Raw genomic sequence first — 18,054 nt, forward strand, 5'->3', positions numbered from 1 at the left:
TGCTTTGCCCTATCATTTAAGAGTGAATTATGAGCAATTGAAATGGCAACCTTGTTGTTACAGTAAGCTTTCATAGGAAGAGAACCTGTGATCTTCAAGTCTACCAATAATCTCTTCATCCATATCGCTTGTACAAGAGATCTAAACTCTACCTCGGCACTACTTCTAGCTACAACACTTTGTTTTTTACTTCGCCAAGTAACAAGGTTTCCTCCAACAAAGGTGCAATAGCCTGAAGTTGAACGTCTGTCAACAGTACTGCCTGCCCAATCAGCACAGTATAAACCTCAATCTGTAGGTTGTCACATTTTTTAAACATCAAACATCTTCCAGGAGTTCCTTTTAGATACCTTAAGATTCTGCATGTAGCATCAAAGGGGTCTTGTCCTGATGAGTGCATAAACTGGCAAACCATGCTTACAGCAAATGCTTTATCAGGACGAGTATGTGACAAGTAGATTAATCTACCCACAAGTCGTTGAAACTTTTCCCTTTCAATCACATCTTCAAGTTTAGAAGGATTTAGCTTTAAATTAGCTTCAGTAAATGTATCAACAACTTTACATCCTATGAGTCCTATCTCTCCAAGTAGATCAAGGATGTATTTTCTTTGGTTCACAAAGATGCCTTCTCTCGATCTTGCAAATTCCATTCCCAAAAAATACTTTGATGATCCCAAGTCTTTGATCTCAAAGTCATTTGCCATCTTCTCCTTCAACCTTTCCAACTCTTCAAGATCATTATCTGTCAAGATCATGTCATCCACATAAACAATTAGGATTGTAATCTTACCCACCTTAGAATGTTTGTATAACATAGTGTGATCAGACTGGCTTTGATGATAACCATAACTTTTTCACAGCCTTTCCAAAGCATTCGAACCACACTCTAGGAGATTGTTCAAGGCCATATGGGGATTTCTTAAGTTTGCAAACCTTGTTTTGGCCAAAAAAATCCTCAAATCCTGGTGTCAAGCTCGTGAATACTTCTAAATCTCCATTAAGAAATGCATTCTTAACGTCTAACTGGTGTAAGGGCCAGTTGTAATTAGCTACAATATAGAATTTATCTTGGCAACTAGAGCAAAAGTTTCTTGGTAGTCTATTCCTACAATGTTCATTCTTAGTACAAATCTAGTACGAGCCCATTAGTTGGTGTATTCCAACTCATTATATGGAAGTTGTACTATTTTTTAAGTGAATGGTAGAAAGGTGAAACAAGTTCTTTTGGTAGATGGCAGTAGTAGCTATTTTCTGGGTTTTACAGCTGGAAAGGAATAGAAGAATTTCTTACAAGAGGCAAAGAACGTGGAAGAGTTATGAGATAAAGTGAAAATGAGTGTTGCATTGTGGGTTCATGTTGTAAGGAAATTCAAAGATATTCCTTTCTTGGATTGCTTGAGAGAGTGAAATTTTGTTTTGTAATTTGTGTGTTTTAGAGATTCATTGGTATAACTTATTTCTACTTCACTTGTAATTGAATAACATAATCTTGATAAATAATTAAGCAGTTGTGTTTTTCCAAAAAAAAAAAGCTTTTTAATCCATTACATAATAAAATTTAAGTTAGTAAATACAACTTAATAATACGCTGTATATGGGCAACATGAGATCTTTATTTATTTCTTTTCTTTGTATTATTCCTCATAATAATACAAAGGAGTTTCTATTAAAAAAAAGTACATAGAACTTAATAATACGTCATAAAATAACTAAAACTCACACAAATAAAGTTAATAAACTAAACCACCAAGCAAAGAAATCGGCAACATTCAAATTGGTAAGACACGGTACTTGCACAATTCATACCTGGGAACTTAATGAATTCAACAAGGATGTTTCCTTTAGCATCAATTCCTTTATCTCCAATAGCGTATTATAGGTATCGTAGTACTTTTGTGTTTGCTGATGTTTTCCCTGAATATGAGCATATAACTCTGAAAATCTCCGTTCATATCTGCAGAAAGAGTGACGCCCAACTTCTAGTTCTGAATGGTTCTGAAGATTTTAAACAGAGATAGGGGCAAACTGCAACATACTGAATAAGTTCTGATTGAGAAGGCACACTGTCAAGCTGGCGTCTTACTGCTAGTATTGTCCTCAGTAAAGCAGCTAGTTCCTACCAGATGAATACAGCATTTTTATTTATATAAATTACAAATTAAGGCGAGGAATAAAAAATATTATATCATATCATTCATATTCATATGCCATGGCCCTATAACAGAGCACATAAAGTTACCATGATTCCTGTACACAGAAGCTATGTACAGTTTTAATGAACTATATGAATTACCATCTTAGCTCAATTTAATTCCTCTGTTCTGACTCGTTTAACATATGATTTACTCTTAACTTGAAGAATTACCTTCCTAGCCGAAATTAATTCTTCTGCTGATTCACTTAACAAACGGTTTAATCCATCAGAAAGTGTCTGGCTGTCGTAGCCACTTTCTACTTTTTCATTTAACTCAACAACATCTGTTTGCAAATGAGAAAGCCTTGCATTACAATACATCTGGAACTCAATTTCTTTCCTTTCAAGCTCCTGTAAAAGCATCAAACATTCAATCTCGTGCACAACCCTCTGAATCAATAGACGACTTGCATTTTTAAAACAAAGATAAAAATTTAGAATCTTCATATTTTCTTCATATTTTCTTCATTTCATCCCTATAGACTACAGATAAAGAAGCAGAAACTGTTGTCAATTTTACGCTTACTCTACCTATAACACTTGAATAGATTCTGCGTATGCAACATACGAGAAACTTCCCAAAATCTACACTTCTTCAACACCTATTGGTTTAAGACAATTAGACTCAAAATTAGCGGGAGAAATGCACTCATGACATTCCAATGTCCAACATATAAGACTGAAAACATTGTATGGTAACCATTCAAATGCAGAATTATATTTTACATATATATATATACATATAAATACATATGTATATGTATATACCTTTTGAGAATGTACAAGTGATACCAACATTTGCACCTTAGTCTCAGCACCTTGCTTCGCAATCCGCTCCCGTAGCCGCTGCAACTGGTTCAACACATCAAATTTCCCCTGATTCTGGCAGCATAAACCATACGAAATTAATAAAAGAGTGATAAAAACTACCATTGTTGTGAATCGATAGAAAGTAATAATAGATAGACCAAAAACCTCATCTTTCCTATCCCCTCGGGTTGTACGGACACGATCAACAAGCCAGTGTACGACAGAAATTATGGTTTGGCAATCAAGATTTTCAATTTGGCAGGCTTCAATGGGGTGCGGACATTTCATCAACCTCAGAGCTTCAGCAATTTCAAACCTACCATCGTTGTACAGGTACATAAAAACCAATGGAAACTACAGACCAAACACAAATGACAAAGAGGGGAAAGTTACGTACACAATGTCATCTTGAGTACGGGTTTCGCCAAAACCGTCGTGATTTTGAGGGGGATCAGAATTGAGGGCGGCAACGCACCAAGACAGGCCTCCACAGAGTTTTTCAGAAGCCGATTTATCGGAATTTTCATCGCCAGTGTAACCGACAGACGCGAGTAGATCGAAAATAATCCGCAAGCAATTAGGAAACTCGGGCATGTCGCTTTGGTTCAGTTATCATAGGGCGTTTTCTGATACCGAAAGGGAAATTTGAGTTTCTATGAACAAGTGGGTGCCTAAATAAAAAAAAAAAGGCTTATTTGCATGCCAGGTACATAAACTTTACACGTTTTGGTAAGTTGTTCCCAAACTATTATTTTTTTTAGTTAATTAGTGCCCAAACTTTTTATTTTGATGCAAATACGTCCCTAGGACTAACAGTATTAAAAATTATGTTAAACAAAAATCATTAAATATAATTTGGTCCCTAAACTTTGTAAGTATTGATAAATTGGTCCCCAAACTTATTAGTTTTTTTAATATAAATATTTTGATGTTAAAAATAGAATTAAAACTAAACTAAAAATATATAAAACTTAAATTGACTAAAAATATATATATAAACAATAAAGTTAACTTTTATAATTTTATGAGATCATATTTAAGAATGGAAAAATTACTATTTTGGCTCTCATGTTTTAAGTTAATTACCAAATTTATATATTTCTATCGAAAAAAACAATTATATATTTATAATATTTTCTAAACAATTATAAAATGAATTAATAAAGTCTAAAAGATAAATATATGAATGAATTTAAAGAGCGGAGTTTATTATTCTAATTTAAATAATAAAAAAATATTTTAATATTTTTGAAATCACAAAATAAAACTTGGTAATTGACTTAAACTGAGGTGAACATAATAAATTTTATTAATTAATTTTACAATTGCTTACAAAATATTATAAATATATAAATTCGGTAATGAACTTAAACTATGGGAGTCAAAATGGTAATTTTCCTTATCTTAAATATGATCTTATAAAACTATTAAAGTTAGTTGTAACGTCCCAAAACTCCTATTAAGGCTTAGTGCCTTGATTAGGGGTCTGGGAGAGCAATATTGGAATATTTATGTGAATTAATTGAATATTGATGTGATTATGTGAATTCGGTCGATCATTTTTCAATCATTCATTGAATGATAAATCACGCATGTATTATATTTTTATATAGTTGATTATGCATGATTATATGAATTGTGTGAGTTATATTATAATACGACTATATTGGCATGTTTAAGTGTATTAAGAATGCATATGGGTCTGTTTCTTATTAGAATGACATTTTCGTAATTTGGCCTGTTGAGAGCATATTTGTATATACATGTGTGTATATTGATTGAGACCACATTATTATGTGGATATGCTTGAGTTATTCGGCATGAGACGATCCTAGGAAGCAAGTAGTGGTTCAGTCACAACTGGGAGAAATACTCAGCTCGGGGCGAGCCAAGGAGTATTTTGGGTGATATGGAGAGTCACCAGGACTCATTGTAACATGAGTCGTATTTTGGGAGAAATGGCAATATTCCGGGTTTAGCGAAATTATTTGAGGAAATTTGGGTATAGAGCGAGATTAGAGAGTGAAAATGATATGTTTGCCCTTATAAGGTGCTGAGAGAGAAGCAGGTTTAGTGGGGGTATTTTGGTCATTTGGGACCGTTCGTATATAAGGGTTCGGCTGAGTTCATTAACTCAGAAAAAACACTCAAGTCTCACTCTCGTTCTCTCTCTCCTGTTCACTCTTCACGCTTGTTAGCGTTCTCGAATGAAGCTCGAGTTTTAGAGCTCGGATTCAAACAAGGTTAGAGTCATCACGATTCTAGGGAAGATTAGAAGCTTGATAGCCTGGGAAATTAGTTGGAAATTGATTTATCAGAGGTAATTCGAGCTCCTAAACTTCTGAGATTTTATTTTTTAAAGTTTCTTAAGCTTGATTGAATTTTATGGTTTTGGTGAGTTTTTGATCTATTTGTAAGTTGGGTTTTGCTGCCTAGGATATATTGATGATGTTTTGGGATTGCATTATGGGTTTGGCACTATTTTGGGGTGAGATTTGGAGGAATTGGCTCAGAGAAAACTGGGTTCACGAGGTCGCGTTGTGACCTTCATAAACCCAGGAGCCTAGGCAACTCCCTGAACCACCATCGCGTCGCGACGCCTACTGGGATGTGTCGCGGTCTATGTCCAGAGAAAGGAGAGGCTATGTAACACCCTGGTTAGCCAAGACCGTCACACTGTGTATTTTAAATAGTGCTTAACCCTCTAAACGGGCCTTTAGGCCATGAACGTGCATCTAAATGTAATTAATGGGCCAAGGTTAAAAGGAACGGGTATTTGATTAAAAACGGTAAACTGTATATGGGATCCCATAATAATGTTTACAGTTCAAAATAGTCATTACAATTCCAAAAGTTAGAACCCGCCGACCTAAGCGGCAAAAATAGGGTTACATCCTAGTTCCTCTGAGAAACCTTGGCTGTGGTGGTCAAGTGGCCGCATATGTACACGTCGCCACCTAAGCTCTCCACTTATGGCTGGGTAAGTTTTTCTTTTCCTTTACCTGCACCACATAGCACTCGCGAGCCAAGGCTCAACAAGAAAACTTATTACTGCATGCATATACTACACCAAAAACTACTTTCCACAACACATAATTATAAGTCTTTTGAAAATCTATTATAAGATATACTAGGTAAAAAGTGGTAAAGTAATAGAAATAAAATATAAAAAAAAACCAGCCTACCCGATACCTTTTTTCCCATTCTCCTTCGTCTCTCTCTTCCCTTCGCCCTAGTCGCACTCCCGTAACCACCATCATCCTCAGCTCCGACCACCTAACCACCATCCTCAACCGTTTTTCTCCGAGCCAAGCTCAAAATCTCAGGCACCCATGAACCCAACCCCCAAACCAAGTGACCCTAGGTGCGAGCCCACCTCTGCGTGCCTTTGACCCGGTGCGACTTCCATTCGCGGGCCACCACCAAGCTTACGCCGTTGAGGGGAAGATGAAAGGTTCTTTTCATTTTCCTTACGACATTTTGTTTGTGATTCATCGCTATCCCTCGTTTCCTTGAACTATGTTATATGATCATAGTGAAGTAATTTAAACTTTCTTAATAATAATAATAATTTAGGGATCTGTCAAAAATTTTGCAAGTTCTTGAAGCTAAAGCCCTTTGTCCATGGCCGAGAAAAAGAAGAAGAAAAGATGCAGTAGAGAAAATCCACATATGGAAGGCCTACTGGAACGGACGGTTCCGATTTCTCCTACAGCATGGTCGTTGAATCTAGTGAGTTTCATCTCCTATTTCGATTCAATTCAATTTTCATTTCAGTTTACTGTCTGATTTAATCTCTTTTGTTCTACCTCATTAGACCCGACTTTGGTTCTAATGTAAGTTTTTTTTTTATTTGAATTTGAATTTTAAGGTATCAAAGAGTAGCTGAAGGAAAGTCCCACCTGTCTAAGCTAATTTTTGTTCAGGTATATTTGAATTGCTTGCTTGTAATTTCTGCAAATCATTACAGAAATTTCATCAAGTAGCTGCTTCATTTTACTTAGTGTAATTTGTATTTTAGATTTCATAAACCATTCATTTCTGTAAGTTTATTGATGATTTTATTATGCTTAAAACTCACGTCTTGTTAATGAGGAATGGGTTTACTGCATGTAAATTTGGGTTTTCCTAAATGGTATAAGGCTTACGCTGTTGAGGGGAAGATGAAAGGTTCTTTTCGAAAAAGCTTAAGGTGGATCAAAAGTACTTACACTCAAGTCATCTATGGTTGGTGCTGATCATTGGGTATTTTTCATTTTCTTTTCTTCTATAATATATATGTCCTTCTGTTCTGGGTCTAAGTTCTAGTTCATGTTAATTGTTATGAACTGTCTAGTTCTATCTAATAAGTTTTTTTTTTGTTCTTTTGATTTTCAATTTGACAGAACTATTGAAAATCCTATATTAGTTGTTGGATCCTAAAGCCAACTGATGAAGATCTGAACAAATAATAATAATAATCATAACAATTATATCACTCTTGATGTTTGTCCAGTTCAATTTTTTGACCATTCTCTACTTTTTGTTTTGACCACAAAAATGCATAAAAAAAATAACATTCTTGAAAAGCCAAGTTTGGCAAAAATAGGTTTTGGTTTATTTATTATTCTTTTTAAAGGCATATAATGTGTAGCTCCTCAATCCATATCTCTTTCACTATTTTTAATGGAAACTTGCATCCAATTGAGATGAAAAAGTGTTTTCTTTACTCCTTCGACCACTAATTAAGCTCTTATTTACTCCTCTCTGCTCTCATCCCCTGTAATTATTTATGATAATTTTAATAACTCTACCTAACTCTGATTTGATCAAGATTCTTAAAATTGCCATAATTTGAAGCTCCAAGTAGCAATTAAGTATTGCAAAGTTTTAATATTGATATTTCTTTCCATGCTTATTTTTGCATGACTAGAGCTAATTTTCAGATTGAGCATGCCCAGCATCTTACACCTGGGACTGCAGACCGATTTGGTGAACTAGGGATTATTGCTTTAGTACATGTTCATCACAGCTCTTTATTGCACTCTAGTAACATACTGTAAGGTTACAAGAAATGAAATATCAACACTCATTGTCAATATTGTTATCTACTGTTTGAGTTGGGGTTTATTTTATTCAACTTTTAATTTTTAAAATTTATTTATTTTGTTTTAGTTTTTTCAAGGTGATTTTCCTTTTGGTTATTTGTTTTTATTTGGTGGTGGTAAGTTGCTGAAGTATAGTAAGTGTTAGTCCAATCTTTAGTAAGAATTGGCTAGAGTTGTGAGTGTCTTTTAGATCATGTTTAGAAAGAATGATAGGATTGGAGTGTATAATGTTTATTAAGTGTTTATGTTATGTAATTAGAGAGCATATTAGAATTCACCTAAAGAGATAAATTAGTCTAATTGATAAATGTGGGATAATTTTATTCTAACCAATTCATGTATAAGCTTTATGAACGAAGAATAAATAAATGTATGATTGGAGATGGGTTAAACAATTTTGTTTTGTTTCTATGTTATTTTAATAATATACATGTATATATATGTTATGTTGGGTTCATATTATCATAACTAGATTTCAACTATAAGCTTTAAACCCTTGAAGCCACAGTTGCTACACCACTTTAATTCCTAACCCAAAATCCATATGTACAAATTTACCAGCAAATAGACTTATTTCTAACCTGATAGTTCAAAATTTTCAGGTTCAATTCCCTCATAGTTTGACAACTTCTTTGGTCATCTTGTTTTTGACATGAAAGGTAATCTTTTGAACTTAAATATATTTATTTTAAATTCTGGGTTTATTATTTGTGTGTATGGTGTGTTTATAAATATGTATATGTATATATATCAACACTATCACAACTTTTTGTTTTGAATTCAAATAACAAGTTCGATGCCAATTTTGTGTTAGTTATTGAACCACCGTCTTCCTTGCTTAGATTCGAATAAAAAGATAACAATTCAAAGATCTCTAATGCTTAAGTTTTCTCCCCATTAAAGTTTTTTAACTTACAATTAATAGATTTTGTAAGGCTCCTTTGATTTGGTTGGGGTATAAATTTGAGGTATTTAGAGATTGGGTAGCTTACATGTATTTTATTTGACACGAGCATATTACTTTCATGATTTCAAAATAATAATTCATTCTTCTCACTAAAAGATGACTTAAAGAAAAATAATTTGCATTCTTAAAGCTTTTGGAATTTAGGATTGCTCATAATTCCAAGTCCTACTACGTGTTCTTTCTCAATATTTCTCTCAAAGTCCTGCTTGCAACATGTATTTTTTGGCTAGTTTGTGTTGGTGTTGTAGCTTGTTGCAGTAATTAGCTAGAAAAGGAAAGCCAGACTTGTTCTGTTCTGCTTCTAGTTTTATTAATGTTGTTGTGTCTACCATTTCTCTTGCTTCTGATGGTGCATTTAGGTTTGCTTCATATATGTTCATTCCATTTGTACTTCCTTTGATAATTCTAGAAATGCATGTGCTTTGGTTTCCTCTGTTTTTACAGCTTCTTTCACTGCTACAATTTTCAACTTTATGTTGGATGACTAATTATAAACAATGTTTAGTAAACTCAAAATTGTTTTTTTGGAGCATGGGATCCAAAAATAGTTTAGGTTAGTGATAGACTTGATAACTTACGAAAATTTAGTGATTTTTTATGAGAATCTTTGGTATGTTGATATTTAGTGTTGGTATTGGGCCTTTTGGCCATGGTTGGCTACTTAGGATTTCTAGCTTTTTGTCTGTTATGGATTTCCTCATGATGAGCTTTTGGTTATTGAGGAAAAACAAATGGTTGAGTTTTGAATTAAATGTTGGTTTCTATGTGTGATACTAGCTATGCATTTTTTTAAAAACTACATAATTTAACAATGAAGTGTAGATAATCACTACAACAAAGTGAAGTAATTGTCACTTAAAGTTCTTATTTTAATACTTTTCCATAAAACTTGTTTGAAGATTTTTAAGCAAGACCTTATTTTGTTTTGGGATTGACTCTTTTAAATTTAATGGCGCATGATTGAATTATGAAAAATGCTAAGAGACTAAGATAATTATCTATTGATTTATATATATATATATATTTTTTTTTTCTTATGCTTGGTAAGGGTCATGTTTAGTGAGGCTTATTTTGAAGCATGTTTTCTTTTTAGACTCGACCCTGCTACATGAGCTATATTCTCAAGCAAATATCTTGTCTTGAAAAGAATTTGGATATGAGACTGGGTGTAGTCACCAAAGAAACTAAACCTGGTCTAAGTGTAAGTCTTCTATATATCATATTAATTGGAAATCTAGCTTTCTAGAGACTAGAGAGATATTGATTACTGCTAAATTCTTCATGCTGTGTTACAGGAAGATGACATGCAAATCATTAGAGATTTGATTGACTCTGCTATAGTAGATAGCAATGTTCAGGGTGGTCTGAGATGGCCCTTAGGGAAGAATGTTTTTGGTGATAAATTTTATGTATGTTAAGTCAGGCACATAACCCGTAAAGTATACAAAAATTCATCGTTGAAGCTGAAGATCAGAAGGTGAGATTATGGTTTTTAAGTAAAGACAAAATGGATCCTTTTAATTCAAATTGAAGAATTTGACCAGAATAATGGTCTGTCAAAAATCAGGACATCTCTTGACTATCCAAGATGGGAAAATGGAATAAAGAGTTTAACTTATGTGGTGAGCTTTTCCAATTTGATCTATTCTTTTTTAGATGTAAATTATGCTATTTAATTTGTTACATTAACCTTGTTATTATGAACACTTAGAATCTTGTGCAACTGGGATATCTGACTGAAACTAATCTAGATTTATGATGTTTTGACAACACTAATTAACAATTGATGATTTAAAACATTGGACAACATGATGGATATCAAAGCACCAAAATTTCCCCCCTAACTTTTCTTTCCTGGTTGTGTTTTGATAACAGAGGAAGTGAAGACCAAACATCCAAAGATTACCTATGCTGATCTTTACCAGGTGATTATCGTTTGTGTTTAGAAGCTCTGTCTGTCTGGGGCAATAATAATCATTATTCTAAGTAAAAAAATTGTGTTAGTTGAACAACAATTTGTTATGAATATGATTAATAGATAGGTGCTACCCTCTATATCTGTACAAACCTTAGATAAGATGGTTTGCTGTAAAATGCTACAATTTATCTTCAACGGTCATCTTTGCTGTATGTGACATTTTGTATTAATAATTTAGAACCATTCCAATTGTAAGAATGTGGCATAGTTATTATCCCCTTATATTTTCTAAAGTTGGACCATATATGGGTAGTTAAATATTTAGTGTAAATTTTCTATGACCCTAGCATATATTTTTTCTTAGTTTCTTAAATTGTTTGTAGATGTGCATATAGCTTCAGTTGGTCACTCTAGCCTCTCTATAAATTGACATCAATATTTCCATTTTATAGAGTTATTCAATTAAGTTATATTCTGTTATGTTTGGTTTAGCTTGCTGGGGTTGTTGCTGTTGAGGTCACTGGAGGTCCAACTATTGACTTTGTTCCATGAACAATCTTCAAATAATCAGGTTAGACTTACTGACTGCTAATTCAATATCCATTTCTTTGTTTGTAGGATCAAGAATTTTTCTTCTTCTTTTCTCTATTGCAGTAGAGAAAGAACACACATAAGACATTACCATAATTCTATTAAATCATAGCACTATTTAGGCACTTGTTATGGAAAAAAAACACAAACTGATCAACCAAGTTTGCCATTCTTTCTAGTTAAGATCAGCTCGTTCATGTGCCTCACTTGAATAGAAAGTCTCATGATTGTTGATTGAACTTTTATAGCCTTTACATACTCTTTACAGACTACAATGATACACATATCTAATTGGCTTTTAGTAATTTCAATGGCTTTAGTTTTATGATTATGTTAATATATTTAATGGTCAGAACTGTTAAATTAATGTACCAAGAAACTTTTGCTCATTTATGTTTTTCTATTCTTTGTATTTTGTATGCACAAACTTATGAATGCCTTGGAGTCCAATGTAGTTGGTTAATTGTGTGCTTTTGTTTGATCAATTAGAACTCTTGCATGATATTCACTCGAGTACGTTACAAATTTTAGTATTTTCCTTTTATTTTTTTAGTATCTATTCATTCCTTCAAAAAATGTGTGCTTTGACCTTTGATTTGTACCAAAGCTGATGGTCAGCATGATTTGATGGGGGACGTACATCTCATTCATTTGCTTTGCATTTTGACAAACGTTTGTAATGTTCCTTACTTTTTTTGGCAGTGGCTTCGAACATAAAGCACACTCTGCTGCTAGTTTTTGTAGCTTAGTTTATTGTGGTGTTCTATTTGTGTTTCTCTTTTATGAGTTTCTTATGGCTTGTTGGACTTAGTCTAAGTACATGGTCACGCTCTTTATTTAATCTCTCAAACTACTTCAGGCTAATGAATTGGCACAACCATTTATGCTCTTTATTACTTCTTTTTAAGTAAGCCTAATCACAACCATCTAATTTTGGATGTCCAGTTCCTAGTGTCACCTCTAGCTATCCAACTTTGAACAGTTAACAACTGCCACCTCCACCTCCAGGTCCACCTCCACCTCTGGTTATGTCCCAAGGTCCACCTCCAGGTCCACCGCCATACGCTTCGTCTTGGAGGCCTGAGTCCAGTTCGTCTGAATTCCCTCCTGTGTAGGTTTGGATTTTCTATTTCAGAGTTTAGGAGGAAAATTACACGCTATTATGTGTGAGCTTATGTCTTGTATATCAAATTATTTTCTTCTTATACATATCAGCTCTCTAATATTGACATCTTATGAGTTGTCATAATGATTGTGATGAGAGCTTTAAAAATATCATTGAACCTTAATAGTTTTGCAAAAATTACAAACACTTTCTGGCATTTTATTTTGAATACTTTTTTACTTGATTGGGGTTGGAGGAGCTTTATGTCAAGCTGATACAGTCATGTCTTGTCTTATCTAAATGCTATTTTTTGATTTTTTAATTTATAAAATATGTGCTGAATCCCCCTAATAGAAGAACTAGAAGTGCTTATTTTTCATCTGTCAGAGTAGCCAAACATTGTTGGTATAGATGCATCTGGTCACTATTTTTTGAATCTCTTCAGTTTTCCTTCTCATTATTATTGATAATTATTCCCTTTCCACTTCTCATACAAAATGATCAGACTACAAACCCATCCGTTGATTGGTTTTGCTGTAACAGGTTTCAACTGATGTTTTTTCGTTGGGATTGTTTATCACGAATCAAGTCAAACTTACTTGTGGTACCTGCTATCATGATGCTTTGGTTTAGGTTTTGTTGATATTGTTAGCCTTTTCCTGTTATGCTAAATTGCATTTTCTTTGCTTGCAACTTGCCATACCACATTTATGGGCTTGCCTTTCCCAATACCTTCTTTCTATTCATCTGGCTGAATTAACAGTGAGGTTCCCTTAATTTTGTTTTTAAAGAGAGCAAGAGTGTTTAACATTGCTCGCCCATTGTTGAACTCAAGGTGTATCATGTGCTTCTCTTTAATTAAGATATTATTAAGATGAGTAGATGAGTTTGTGTGTTAGTGGTCCATTTCAAGGCCCTGTAATATATATATAAAAAAGATATGTATATATATGAGAAACAATGCATAATATTTTTACATTGTTGGAAAAGTATTGTCTTTAGATTTTTTTGTGACTGAATGAACATTTTTTATTGGTTGGTTAGATTAATAAGTTATTTTTTGATTAGTGCATGATTATTGTTAAAATGCAATTCTTTAGGAATTGCTTGCCAGTTTGCTTGATTTTTTTTTAAGTTGTACAATTTCTTTTCTCTTCTAAAAAGTTGCCTCATGTGTATACATTGAGTGTCTAATATGGATGATCAATGCTATATATATGTGTGTTTTTTTTTTTTGGTTTTATTCATTTTATTTTAGTTTTAACTTTATTTTTTCTCTGTCTCTCTCTGATCTGCTACTACGAAGAAAATCACCCAAAACCAGTTTTGATTTTGTGGTATATATATGTATTTATTTATATATATGATCTGTAGTTGATAAATATATGAGATTAGTAGTTGATTTTTGTTTTTGTTGATAAATAAATATGATCTATAGATTTGTTTTTGTTTATATCTGTAGTTTTTTTTATTTTGTTTTTGAGATATGTTTAATGGAGTGAAAAATTGAGACTTTAGTGGAAAAATATGTCTAATTTGCATATGATTGCCATTAGTTGCACTGATTTATGGAGGTTTTGTTATATTCTTGATTTTCCAACTTTAAAGCTTGTGGTGCTTGCTTACATGATTTGTTATGTTTTGCTGGTTAAATTTTTTGTTGTAATAATTTTATTCTCTCTTTTTTGTGTCTGAAAGGGGAAAGTTTTTGGATTTTCTATGTAAATTATTACCTGTATCTTAGTTGGACACTTTGATCATGATTTTGAGCATGATATCTATACATTTCCCTCATAACCACACTTTATATATTGTGATACTTTTAAGCTTAGTAGTAATTGTGAATAGGATGATTTATTTCGGTTTCCATATAACTGCCATATTGTTTGTCTCTCACTATGAATGATATGATATTTCATGACCTCATTAGTTTTTCTTTTATGTTTTATTTACCAGATTCAACAAGTGAAGTGCAAAAGAAAATCTGATTTGGAAGGCTTTGGTGTTCTTACATTTGGAAGATCATGAATTCCTACTACTTCACTTTTGAATATGCAATTGTTTAAGAATATTTTGTTGACTATTGTGAGAATGTTTTGTTTATGTTAATTAGGCCGTGTTGAATATTTTAAGATTTTTAGATTGTATTTTAGATAATCTTGAATGTATTTTGACACAATTATTTGGTTATATGTGTTATGAACTATATAATTGGTACTCAAAAATATATTTGTACAATGTTAAGGGTGTCTTAAGTATATTAAATGAAGTGGGTTTGAATTAAAGCAATAAAAAATAATTATAATGTATAGGTTTATATAATAATAATTCAAACTTATCCAAATATTAGAATAATACAAAAAATGTGTTATTGTATCTTTTACAATAACACAGGTTTATAAGCATAAAATTATGTTATGCAAACTATTTTCTATAATGCGAAAAGTGTGGTATTATAAAGTGTATCATAACACTACTTTATAAGTACAAAAAAGTGTTATATAATCTATTTATAAATAGCATAATGAAATACTTATCTAACTATTAAAATAACGCAACAAAAGTGTTATCGTAGGCTATACCATAACATATGTCTATAACTATGGAAAAGTATTATGCAAAGTGCTCTGACCTACTATAACACCGCTTTCCTTAACACATCAAAAAATGTTATGGTATATATTTGATAATACTTTTTCGGTCTTATTGAAAGTATTTTTTATTGTAGTGATATAAGTACCAATAAATGATTATTGAATCATTATAGGGCTCGCATCCCTAATCAGATGACCATAGAGTCAACCTGGGGTCCTTTGCCTTGAATAGATGACCATGGAGTCATCCTGGGGTCCTTTGCCCTAGCCATGTGACCATCAAGTCACCATGGGCCTTTTAGCCCTAGCTCTAAGTAACTAGCCATAGAACTAGTCAAGCACTTTAGTTTTCTTCAACCATAAGGTCGGATGAGCTTGTGACGCTTTGTTGATTAGATCTAATCATATCGACCAGTGCCCGGCGCACTATTATCATTCTTGACTGATAATTCAGTGCTTTACGACCAGCGCTCAACGCTATTGTCGTCCTTGACTGATAAGTCTCTGACACCCCTAAGGTAGGGTACGTCTGTCACATACTCGTAATTCCAAGGTTTACGAGTATGTTAAGCACTTGACCAAATGAATTAAATAAAATGATACTAAGAAATACAAAAAAATTTAAAACTTTTATATAAACTTATTAATAGAAATTATTACACGCATAAATACCTTAAGTTTAAATGTAGCAATATGAAAAACCCTAAACTACTATTGCATTGCTATTGAGTCCGTGCTCCACAAGTTGCTCAACATCTAAAGCCACTCCTGAAAAAAAAAGTTGGAAAATAACATAATGAGCTAACGCTTAGTAATTAAATCTCATGCATACACATACACATGAATGTCGTGAGTTTGAAGTGCACATATACTCATATCCTGACTTATAATACTTATGCATTTCATTTATTGATCAAGCACTTTCAAACTTTACTTTTGTGCTTTTTCTCTTTTTACTTCCACATTATTATGGGCCCATTATCTTATGTGCACACTGTTCGATTTAGCCATTGCCTGCAGGGCTTGTTACACATATAATATGAAATCCCATGGGTTCTCCTCCGGCTAGCCATCAACGTAGTTGGGCTTATTGTATTACTCATTTCATCGTTGCCATAGCTGCCATACTTATTACACATATAAATGGAGGAGAAAGATGGGAACGTGGCAAACATATCTGAATGGTCAACTTTGACCTATCCCACACTAGTGGGCAGCCACTATAAGCCTTATAGACATTCGTCTTCTTTACTGAACTTACTTAGTTGCTTTATCGATACAGTGACACCCTTTTTAAACATCTTATTATCACTTTGCTTAAGCCTTGTGTCATTAAAATGTTTAACTTTACGTAAGACTTTTCAAGACATTTCATAACTTTTCTCATATTCTTATGCATGGTCTAATATCACATAAATGTACATGCCATGCATACATGCTGATGCTGAAATGCCAATGTTCATGTTCATGATTCATGTTTGATGGTATTCAATCAAGGCATTGTATCACATCTCATATAACTCAAAACATCTTTAGTCATAATACATGAAGCTTTGGGTTGGTGGCGTTGTTATACCTTAATGTAGAGCTATGGCTCAGGTCTAAGGTTTCCAGCCTAAAAACTTAAAGACTTCCTATATCATAACATGTAACAAAATCATGAATATAGAAGGCAATCCACATATTCATCAACATGAGAACACATAGTTGCACATAACTCAAATCAAACTTAACAAATTAAGACAACTTTCACATATCACAAAATTCATCCATTATATATCATATAATCCATTATGATATACATACCACACATAACTCATATAACCATTCATCACATACTCATCATATGCATCTTCATCCCATACTTAACACAACTGACATACACAATCAATGTAGTCATGCATATCACATTTAAGCACAAAATGTGAATTTTACTTACCTTAGGTCCTTAGCTTATTTTAAAACTGCTCCCCAAGAGTCAATCAATCCAATCCATACAGATCCTATTCAAGGTACATCATTTATTAAATTCTATCAAAATCGTAAATATACACTATTGATGTTGTATATTAACAATACCAAAAACACATAAATGATAATAATAATTATTATCATCATAATGCTAATACTCTTCATGCATCATAATCCTCTTTACAAAACACTGCTTTAAACCTTGTTCACAATATAATGTACTTTTATGATACATTAACAATAATAATAATAATTTTCGTCTATAAATAAACTTATTTCAATATTAAAAGACTTTTAAACATATTGATAATATTAATAACAAAATACATGAATAACAATATGTGTGTGAATGTATATATTCGAATAATCATTTTATAAAATAAATCATATTTTTAACATAAAATTGTAATTATCGATATAATGATAATAATATAATTATTATATTACTATTAATCAGCCATAAAATCAATCACATTGATAAAATAAGTATAATTTCTACAAAATTCAATGTTCTTACAAATATCAATAACTGTATGAAAATTCAATTTCTACTAAACCTCACTCCTAGGACCTCGAATTGTACACAAACGATGAGTAGATTCGATCCTGAGCCTTAGGAATCGAAACCCCGAGCCAAAAACCCTTAAAAATGCCCAAAACAGGATTCTGGTAAAATAGGGTAGCACTGTAGCTCTACCCCCCCCCCCCCCCCCCCCTAGCGCCCCAGCGCTCTTGGCAGAGAAGACAAGCGCCTAGATAGCGCTGTAGCGCTACAACCAGGGTTTTCAATCCTGGTTTTCCCCTCCTTCAACACC

The 18,054-nt window shown here is 32.9% G+C and overlaps 1 protein-coding gene and 1 long non-coding RNA gene across 3 annotated transcripts in view; one reads left to right on the top strand and one right to left on the bottom strand.

Moving 5' to 3' along the window:
- LOC133804161 (uncharacterized) overlaps nt 1-3,663 on the bottom strand; it is a 28,653-nt gene extending 24,990 nt beyond the window's left edge. For both annotated transcript variants that reach the window (XR_009878330.1, XM_062242328.1), the window contains exons 1-6: nt 3,404-3,663; nt 3,172-3,322; nt 2,965-3,078; nt 2,368-2,547; nt 2,039-2,118; nt 1,809-1,956 (exon numbers count right to left, since the gene is read on the bottom strand). Coding sequence is in view for 1 of the 2 variants with exons in the window: in XM_062242328.1 (XP_062098312.1) it covers nt 1,809-1,956; nt 2,039-2,118; nt 2,368-2,547; nt 2,965-3,078; nt 3,172-3,322; nt 3,404-3,600 (870 nt within the window). In the remaining variant the exon portion in view is untranslated. The remainder of the gene's footprint in view (nt 1-1,808; nt 1,957-2,038; nt 2,119-2,367; nt 2,548-2,964; nt 3,079-3,171; nt 3,323-3,403) is intronic.
- Nucleotides 3,664-10,947: 7,284 nt separating this feature from the next.
- Nucleotides 10,948-12,687, top strand: LOC133804162 (uncharacterized). Its single transcript, XR_009878331.1, has 3 exons — nt 10,948-10,985; nt 11,471-11,549; nt 12,608-12,687. It is a non-coding gene; the product is annotated as an uncharacterized LOC133804162 (long non-coding RNA).
- Nucleotides 12,688-18,054: the final 5,367 nt, after the last annotated feature.

The sequence above is a fragment of the Humulus lupulus genome, chromosome X (genome assembly GCF_963169125.1).
Source record: "Humulus lupulus chromosome X, drHumLupu1.1, whole genome shotgun sequence".
In the NCBI taxonomy this organism is placed as follows: Eukaryota; Viridiplantae; Streptophyta; class Magnoliopsida; order Rosales; family Cannabaceae; genus Humulus; species Humulus lupulus.